Source organism: Pseudopodoces humilis, chromosome 11 (assembly GCF_049639895.1).
Source record: "Pseudopodoces humilis isolate 2021_Gansu_Grassland_sample_001 chromosome 11, ASM4963989v1, whole genome shotgun sequence".
In the NCBI taxonomy this organism is placed as follows: domain Eukaryota; kingdom Metazoa; phylum Chordata; class Aves; order Passeriformes; family Paridae; genus Pseudopodoces; species Pseudopodoces humilis.
The window spans coordinates 12,222,789-12,232,779 of NC_142210.1; the positions used below are offsets into that span (position 1 = coordinate 12,222,789).

General features: G+C 52.3%; 1 protein-coding gene across 1 annotated transcript; it reads right to left on the bottom strand.

Annotated features, from left to right (window-relative positions):
- Positions 1-889: 889 nt before the first annotated feature.
- ZIC4 (Zic family zinc finger 4) lies at positions 890-6,903 on the bottom strand. Its single transcript, XM_014256127.2, has 2 exons — positions 5,712-6,903; positions 890-1,311 (listed from the first exon to the last, which is right to left on the bottom strand). The coding sequence occupies exons 1-2, from the start codon at positions 6,901-6,903 to the stop codon at positions 890-892; spliced, it is 1,614 nt and encodes a 537-aa protein (XP_014111602.2).
- Positions 6,904-9,991: the final 3,088 nt, after the last annotated feature.

A 9,991-nucleotide genomic window follows, 5' to 3' on the forward strand; every position in this document is an offset into this window, starting at 1 on the left:
TGCTGGCAGGGCAGAGCCGTGGAGCAGCGGCCCCAGGTCCCCGCTCTGCCGGGGGCTGCCCGGCCCCCGCCCTGGCAGTGACGTGGGAGAATGGTCCCCCCCACTCCGTCAGAACCGCCCCCCCGGGAGCTTCAGCGCCCACGGTTCAACAGGAGCCACACTCTGGGTGGGGACGGGCATGTTTAGGTATTAGAAGTCATTACCAGTGGGAGCTAAAATGGACAGTCAATCATCGCACCCCCCTGGGCCTTTCTTTATTAGAGACTACTGGGTGGGGGGAGGAAATATATATATATGTATTTATATATAGAAAGAGGGAAATGGAAGGAGATATTTTACAGAAACGTCATTCGAACCGGTTAATTAATCAAAAAATTTAATGGATCCATTTTGTACAAATTTGTAACAAATAATAGTTTATATATATATATATTTCTTAAAAAAACACACTCTCACAGAAAATCGTGGGCAAACAGAACAGAGCAGCACAAAGTACTGTTGACAAGAGAAAATCTGTACAGAGAAAATCTGTGTGAAACCACTGAAGCGAAGGGGAAAGGAAAACGGGAAGAGGAAGGGGAAGGGAAAGGAAGGGAAGGAAAGGGAAAAGGACAAGGATAAGGATAAGGAAAGGGAATGCAAATCGGTTGGCATGTAAACAGACCGGAGCAAGGCGGTCAGAACGGGGGTGTGTGGCACGGCCGGAGGAGGCGGCAGCGCCCCGGCCGAGGCGAGCGCAGCCCTCCCGTGTGCGCGGTGCCGGGGGCAGGCAGGGCCCACCCGCAGCCTCTCTCCCCCCGCCAAGCGCCTCTCGCTGCCGCTCCCGCTCGACTCCCCCGTGCCCGGCGCTGCGCTCCCCGTGCCGGCCGGGCCGGGCCCCCGGCGCTCCCTAGCAGCGGGGCCGGGGCTCGGCGGGGAGGCGCGGCGGCGGGGACGTGCCGGGGGGCCCGGGGGGGCCGCGGGGCCCCGCGCCTTGACACACGTACCATTCGCTCAGGTTGGCGGCGGGCTGCGCGGGCGCGGAGGGCTCAGCGTGGGAGCAGGAGGCGGGGGGCTCCCGGCCGGAGTCCGAGGAGGGGGACACCAAGGAGGGCGTGGAGGACTCGTAGCCGGAGCTGGGAGGAGGGGATTTGCAGTGCACTTTCATGTGTTTTCTCAGGGAGCTGGGGTGGGTGTAGGACTTGTCGCAGCCTCTCACTTTGCAGTTGTAGGGTTTGTCGCTGGTGTGGACATGCGAGTGTTTCTTCCTGTCGCTGCTGTTGGCGAAGCGCCTGTCACAGCCCTCGAATTCACATTTGAACGGCTTCTCCCCTGCAGGAGGCAATGGGCGAGCACAGCCATTAGCGGCGGCGGCGGGGCCGGGAGCAGCGCATCCCTCACCCCCGCAGCCCACAGCCTCCCCGGGCCCCTGTCTCCAGCCCTGCCACGGCTCCTCTCCCCGCGGAATCTCCCCTCTCTAGCTCTGCCCTTCCCCGCGGGCCCTGCCGAGCATCCCCCGGAGCCGCCGCTCCGTGCCCACCCGGATGCGCGGCCGGCTCCGCACGCCCTGCCCGGCCAGCTTCTGCTTCTCTTTCCTCTGCCCTGTGTGTGTGTGAACCTGGGGGTTTGTGCATAAGACAAAGCTTCGAAACAAGGAAAACTTAGAGGAGAACAGCTCGTTCCAAACAAACTTGTGCTGTCCCCGCAGACTCCAAAGTCCTGCAGAAAGAGCGGTCAGTGATTTATTCCTTCGAAGGCTTTTAGATTAAATACATTTCTCACAGTCCCCCAGGCACGTGGAAATATTTTTCATAACCTGGCTAGATCATATTTCATCCACTTCATACTTGCACTGATTACAATGCCATGGAAGATCCACATCCCCTTCCTCTCCCCGCTCCCCAGCTTGCTAATACTACGTGCTTAAGTACAAAATATTTCAGAAGGACATTGATTGAGGAGGAAAAATGATAAAGATTCAGCAGAAGGATGACTAGGCCAGTGCACAGCACTGTCGCGAGGGTGGGATTCCCTTTTCATTTCAACCTACACTCTCACTGAAGGAATTGCAATCAAGATATAATTGTTTGATCATATAATAAGTGATGTTATGCATAATAGAAATACAATTGTGTTGCTGGAGTAGTGTGAAAGTTCAACCTCGAATCGTGTGGACCTGGCATGGTAGACGACATATAGGAGGTTTTCAAGGAAAAACGCCACAGCCAGATGCAGGATGAAATGCTGACGGCATTATTGTTGCTGACAATAGCAAGCCGCAAAACCCTGCTTGCCAAGGGGTATCCAGGTCCTGTACCAACCGACTATGAAAATATCCTCCTCATCTGTCAAAAGTCAGAAAGTATCAGGGCAGAGAGGACTCCACAAAAATACATGGCCTAACCTTAACGTGAAGTGCAAACAAAGCAACTGTGTTCACCATCATGGCGTATGTAGCCAAAAGGACTTCCAGTATTTGGTTTTATGTGTTTGTTTTGGTTTGGTTTTTTAATTTCTTGGGTTGTGCGTTTGTGGTTGTAGTTTTTATTTTTTTCCCTCTCAATTCGTCATGATTAAATTTAGGAGAGACTCAGCCTACATCGGGCTCGACTGCGAGCAGGAGCAAATAAAGGAAGGTATTCCAAATATTTCACATGAATGCACTTTATGCAAGGTGGGTGGGAAAGGCTCACGGCTCCGCGTTTAAAGTATGCCCTTTCCACACTGTAATAGTCAATGGGGAGCGCTGACATCCTGCACCGCTAACATTTGCACAGAGGATGGGTAAATACCTGGCGTCGGAGGGAAGGGAGGGAAGAGGTTAAAAATAAGGTCTCAAAACCGATGAGGATTCTGTAACCAAATACTGTCGACATACAGCGGTGCATATGCATAGACACACGCCAGCCTATAATCTAATTAGAGATCCACGTAAGGAAATAATTTGACCTTCAGCATCTAAGTTGAGACAACAAATCAAGGATATTAGTGTAGTACAAGCAAGCAGTAAGTTAGGAGACCCCAGGGAAAGCCATCCTCATAAGCACTCTGCTTGTGCAAAGTGAGTTCCATTCAGGTAAAAGCGGGCTGCGCCGCACTGCGCTTTGCCGAGTTGAAAAATGTTCAACTTCGCTTAACCCCCTGAAAGAGCCACTGAAAGGTCCGTCCGTGCAGCCGGGTTTCAAGTGGGAAGAGGGCAGCATTTTCTCAGCTGCCCGGGTTGCATTCCCTGAACGCCTCAATAAAAAGGAGCCATCCGAGCCATTTGCAAGCATTCCTTTGGCGAGAGCAGGTTTTCTTACGCGGAAATCCCTGCCCGGCAGGGAGAGGACACCGCACAGGTCCCGGCTGCCGCAGCCACGCACAAAGTTCCGCGGGCGATGGAGACTCAACCGCCATTTTACCCCCACACTTGTAGCTGGGCAAAAGTGTTCAGTGAAATTCAGCTCGGAATTTGTGGCATAATCCCCCGTCTCCGGGAGTGGATTAAGGTATTTACCAACTTCTCCGGGTGGGTGGTGGCGGGGGGAAGCCGGAGCTGGCGGCTCCGGGGCTGCGGGCGAGGTGCGGGGGTGGCGGGGCCCGCAGGGAGGGAGCGGGGCTCCGTCCCACGCCTCGCACTATTGTTCCCGGCCCTCAGGGAAGGCGCTGAAGTGATCCCAGCCCGTCCTGCTCGTCCCGTTGCCGCCGCCTTAACGGCCTTATCCTCCAACCTGGAAAACTCGTACATCGCCAGATATCCCTCTGCCTGCTCCCCAGCCTCGGAGAAATCAGAAGTCATTAATATTTAAGGAGGCAATAATTTTCCTGTTGAATCTAGAACTGTCTTCATGAATAATTCGTAGTGAGTTCTATTAGGGTTTCAGAAACATTGCATTTTTGACAACTTCTGGGTGTTTAATAGAAACGGTGGAACCATAAAGGCCCTGCAGGAGTTTGCACAATACAGCAATTAATCACCGAGAAAGTTAAAGCCAAAAGTACAGACGCGCCGAATGGTGTTTAATAAACTCAAATCTCCGCTCTCGGGTTTGCCCTGAACCTGCATCTCCGATGTAGGTCAGTTTTCCCAAGAATTTAACCATTTTCTGCTTCAGAGACTTCAAACAGTGAGGCCGTTAAAGAGCAGTAAAAGTTTGTTTACTTAAGAAAAACACTGTCATTAAGAGATGAGCTCTCCCGGTTAATGGCTGTACCTGTGCTGATCCAACAAGGACCTGGCTGGGATACAAGTTACGTGACCCGGGGATACCCCATTTTCGAGGAAAAAGGGGGCCAAGAAGGCAGCCGAGGAACACAACTATTCTGTCGTCCACCTCCTCCCCCCACCCCCCCGCCCTGCACACAGACTTACTCCTCATAGAGCGATGGAAAAATAATGAGGTGACGAGTGACGGTCGCTGTAAAATCTCTGTGCTATGTTTAGACGATAGCGATACGAAATTAGTGTATGTTCTGCATATTATATCACGTCGCTCTCTATCATAAAAAATGCAACTCCTGGAAGGTCAAGCCCTACACCGAGCATGGGGGAAGGGGAATTTTATGAACTGGAAGGCGAAAAAAAAACGTTTGGCTGTAAGCAGATCTTACAATAGGATTATGTAGTTTCCCTCGCAGTGCATAAGGCTGTACAGAAGGGGGTGGGAGGTGGAAAACCCTACACTGGAACAGATTAAATTTTCCAAAAAGGGGCTTATTTCTTATCTTCTTCTTTAGAGAAGGGAAAAAAAAAAAAAAAAAAAAAAGACAAGCCAGTGCTATAGACTACAAACACCGGCTGCTAAACTAATTAATACAACTTCACAAGCTGCTCCTGGAAGTGTGAAAACTTTCTACGTGCAATTTCATTAATTATAAATGCTTTCCTGGCCGGAAGAGTTCAAACGTAGTTTTGCAAGATCGTCCATCGTGTTACTTTATTTTCTGTTAACTAGAACTAACAGATGTTTCTGACACATGTCCCAATTTCGCTTAACAGATCTGCAAATGACATTTCAGAATGTACAGGCCGAAACAATACCAGGGTTTCTTTTCTTTCTTTTCTTTTTCTTTTTTTTTCTTTTTTTTTTTTTTCCCCTCACGGGAATCAGAAATCGCAGCTCCCCATTTTTGCGAATGCAGAAAGTCGTTGGAAGGCAATGCTCATTAAAAATGTCAGTGTTATTCAGATCAAACATTTGAAACTCCCTCTGCCCAAAACAGAACTGTTGAACGAAAAGGTCGCAGCTTTGTTATTCTCACAATGTTCGAGCAGCAGCATCTCAGCGACATCAGTCAAAACTGACTAGACAAGTTGTAACTTCCATTGTTCACTTTTAATTTGTGAGCTTGCACAATGATTTCATTTTTTTCCCCCGACTACTTTAAATCGAAAAAAAAAAAATAAAATCCTCGCCTGTGTGAAATAGCAGAAATAGTAGCTATATCACTCGATATTTACAGAGATCTTCCCACATAAACATTACAGCAGCCTCTCCGCATAACCAAAAAAAAACATGGATGAGAATTCTGAGATTTGCTCTCACTCTCCCCTTCCCCCCCTTTCCTCCCCTTCTCCAAACGGTAAAGAAGCAAAAAATCCGAGAATTTATTTTCCAGAGGTACTTGGCGTGCACTCAATAACAACTCAAAGGATACATTAAAAAAAAAAAATAAAAAAACCAAGAAACCCCAAAACAGTACACTGAATAACAGAGAGAAAGAGAGTAAAGAGAGCTTTACATACTGACCTGTATGAGTTCTTTTGTGTATTTTGAGATTCTCTGATCTGGCAAACACTTTGCCACAGCCTGGGAAAGGGCAGGGGAAAGGTTTTTCACCTGTATGGACTCTGATGTGATTTACAAGTTTATATTTGGCCTTGAAAGGTTTCCCCTCTCTTGGACACTCTTCCCAGAAACATATGTGATTGGACTGCTCCGGTCCTCCAACGTGCTCCACCGTGACATGAGTCACCAGCTCGTGCATCGTGCTGAAAGTTTTCGAGCATAATTTTTTGGGAGTCTGGTCCAACTCAATCCACTTACAGATGAGTTCCTGTTTGATGGGCTGCCTCATGTAACGAAAGAAGGCACCCGGGCCGTGATGTGGAGCCAGGTTCACGTTCAGATTCATACCACTGTAGTTATGAAGCGAAGAAGCAGCAAAATGATCTGTCCTGGAGGCTGGTACTTGAGTGAAATGTTCAGACCTGGCGTACATTTCTCCAGGTAACCCCAGTCTGAGCTGTCCGTTTAGATGGCCACCTGGAGCTGCATGGGGAGGCTGCTCATGGAGTCCAGTGAACAGAGAGGGATTCCCAGCTTCTGAGTGGTGGTGGTAGTGACCATGGTGTCCGGGGTAGCTACCTGTTGTTGAGACAAACAGTCCGTGGTGAGAACTTGCAGCGGGGTGCTGCTCGGTCAGCCCTGGCATGAGTGGGGCCGGCAGGTCTCTGCGTATGAAGAAGTCCCTACCTGCTGCCAGAGCCTGGGCTGGGTGAGAGACGGGGTAAGGGGCTGCTGGTGACTGCGCCGGGCCAAACGCTGCTGTTTGACTAGAGACCACCTCGGCTTGGCCTGCCATATGATGATGATGATGATGATGATGATGGTGGTGGTGGTGGAGCTGGTGGTGGGGATGAGGGGCAGGGCTGATCTTAAGGGCCGCGGGGTGATGATGAGGAGGAGGATGGTGGCGGTGCCCCATGTGTTCTGGCCGGAGCTGCTGCGGCCCGAGGCGGGACTCGGCGGCGTGTTCCCCCGGCTGCGTGGGCGCCGTGGTGTGGGGGTGCCCGGAGACGCCCGGGAAGCCTGTCATGCTCTGAGGGGGGTGGTGATGGTGGCGAGGAGCCCCCGCCAAGTCTACTAATCTCAGCGCCGTGTTCCGCCTGGAGAGAGCAGCAGGGTCCATCACCGGGATCCCCAGAGCATCCACGCTCATTAGCTTCTAACGCTAAAAAGTCACCTGACAGCGGGAGGAGAGATACACAGGGCAGCATGGGGGCGGGGGTGGGAGCGGGGGAAACAACTTTCTTTCTTTTTTTTTTTTTTTTTCTCTCCTTTCTCCCAAAATAAAAAAGTTTCCTGGTCCCGCTGCCCTGGCGGCGGGATGCATGGGCGGCTGTGCCAGCGGGTGGGCTCGGGGGGCCGGCGGGAGGCTTTGCCGGGGCGGTCCCGCGGCGCGGCCCGTCCCGCCCGGGGCCGGGGAGGCCCTCACGGCGCGGCGGGACCGGACGGGCCGCGCTCCGGCCGCGCCGCTGCCCCCCGGCCGCGCAATCGCCGCGCCCGCCCATTGGCTGCCGCCGCCGTGACGTCACGGTGACAGGTCCCGCCGCTGTCTGAAAGAGGGATCGCTGGTGCCGCGGGGGGCGAGCGCGGGGACGGGTCGCGCATGCGCCGCCGTGCCGGCCCTGCCCCCGGCGCTCCCTCCGCCACCCGGCCCGGCCTGGGGTACTCTGCCCGGGGCCGGGCACTACCGGGCTTCCGCCTGCGGCCGGGGAAAAAAAAACCTCGTCGGGAGTCGAGGGCATCGCCCCGGCCTCCTCCTCGCCTCTGTCCGTTCCCGCTGCCCTGCCTTGAGGCATAGGGCAGCCGCGGGTTCGGCCGCGGGGGAGCACTGGCAGCCCCGCCGGTCCCCGCCGCCCGGCCACAGAAGCGGCAGGGGAGCGGTCCCGGAGCCGGTCCTGCCGGCGGGCCCTCAGCACTTGTTGCCAGCGGGGGAAGAGGGTCCTTGGCCGGCAGAAGCTGAGGCAGAGCCGCACCGGCCGCTCGCTGGCCAGGCGTGCTCGGCCCGGGACTCGGGCTACTGCCCCGGTGCCTGAGCCCGGACAAAGGATCCCTGAGAGACTCCCCATCCCCTTCCCTCTACTCTGACAAGTTTTAGCAGTTATCTGATTACCGGCCGCCGGAGCAATGAGAGAAATAGTGATGTTCAGGCTGAATCTGAATGTTTAACCCAGAAGAGGGAGTCTCTCCCTTTCCCTCTCTCTTCTCCTCATGCACACTTACATAGTTCCACATAAAACCCCCGTCCTTGGCTTGAAGGAAAAGCTTTGCCAAACATTCATAATGGACTCGGTTCTGGTGATTCTCACCTGAAGGAAATAAAACCGTCTGCAGGGTTTGGGTGCTAGTAGTGGAAGTGTAGGTTTGGGTTTCAGCTGGACACACTGAGGCCTTACTGGTTTAGAAAAGCTTAGGGCTTCAGTAGAGGAGGAAGTATCTGGTTAAGTTTTTAAGAAGGGGATTGTGAACTTAAAAAAAGTAAATGAAATATGGAGAAAGATTCTTCTGCTCCAAGAAAGAAAAACGCATCTTTATATATCTACCCATTGTATTACCACAGTACTTGGATCCTGACACAAAAACGGTTCCACCAATAACCTCACAGTCTTATGAAATACAGAAATGATTCATTCTCTACCCATCCTGTCAAACTCTCATAATTTTAATGCATTGACTCACTGTTAACTTGCCAGCGGATTCTTTATCAGGTGCATGTCAGGTAAAGCTCCCAGCATAGAATTTTGCATTTCCATAAGATTTTAACAGTGTTGGTGATCAAGAGGCTTTATGTGAAACGGTAAAACAAGAAAATATTTGGCAATGTCAACCCAGCTACTTACATAACAGAAGCTACAAGCCAATGATTGGAAACCAAAAGATTAAAGTTTAGGACATACATAACCACATAGTGGACATCTTAATCACAACTTCTCATATTCTGGGTTGGCTGCAATTACATATTTTGTTTCTGCTTGCATTTACCATATTTGAGCTGTAAAACTAGGCTGATATTCAGGTAGCTAGCTATAGATACATCCCCTTGCTTGCATCTTTCTGAGTGGAGATGATGAAAAGTGACAAATTATGCAATTAGCTCCCCAACCTTACATAACATGTTTACGCAGGCATTTTAAACCACACCCCATACTCACAATATCTCAACTTTCAAGTCTGCTTGCTCTACGAAATGGATTTGACAGTCCTATTCATGACCATCTCAATAGGAGTGAACAGAAGAGACAAACGTTAGGAAGTATGAATCTGTTACTTACAAATGTACTGAGACTTTGAATCCCCAATAAAGCTGATTTCCTCATACTTCCTTAAAACACTGCATCTCTACATACTTGTTATCCATCAATTCTGACACTTCTCAGTCAAGGGAGAAAACATCTGCAAGAGTTTGCCAATTAAAAAAAATGTCATAACCATTTTGCCCTAAGTTCATTTCAAATGCTGTGATGATGTCTTGCCAGACACTCATGGCTCTCAGCTTGCCCCTCACTCACTCAGGGCTGTCTCTCACACCCTTTTCCAGGCAGTGTAGGAAAGCCCGGCCCCCGGTGTCCCTCAGTGTTAGGTGAGGTTGCTGTGAGCCCCGGTTGGGTGCGTGGGGGAGCGGGCGGGGGCCGCCACATGACTGCGGGGAGGCGGAGAAACGGGCAGGAGGAGGGAAGCGGGCCCAGACCCGGACGGGCTCCGCGCATCTCCCACAATGTTTTGAGAACTTGAACGCCTGTCTGTGCAGCCCTCTGGCAGCTCGAGCTCATACTGCTGCCACTTGAGAGGCCACCGAGGTCTCCTGCTTCTTGGCAGCGGCCTGAGCCCCGGTTGACCAGACACGCCGGGCTCTCGGCAAACTCTCAAATGTGTCAATATTAACTTCTCCATGGCCAACAGACTGGCAGCTTGATCCTGAGCACGAATTTTCCTGCGGCTGCTGTGTGTCCGCGATCCCGTCCTCAGCCCCTGGTTCCGAAGCGAGCCCGAGCTGGAGGGTTGTTCTAAAGAACTGACATGTTGTAAAGACGAGCCACAAGCGCTTCTCTGGCGCCCGACCCGGCTCTCGTGGAAGAACGTAGGGGCTGTGCCCTGGGTGAGGGGCTGAGCTGTCCCCCTGCTTTCCGCTCCGCCTGCCGCAGCCCGGGGTGCGGGGCCGGCGGGCGCAGCCCCAATTCTCCGGCCTCGGCAACCTCCAGCCCTCTGCCCGCACTCACCCCCGCCCCGCCGGGCTGCCGAGGCCT

Excerpts from the sequence above, each read along its gene's own strand:
- ZIC4 (XM_014256127.2), bottom strand. The coding sequence starts at position 6,903 with ATGAGCGTGGATGCTCTGGGGATCCCGGTGATGGACCCTGCTGCTCTC. Across the intron at positions 1,312-5,711 it reads ACACAAAAGAACTCATACAG|GGGAGAAGCCGTTCAAATGT; the intron begins GTCAGTATGTAA and ends TGCCTCCTGCAG.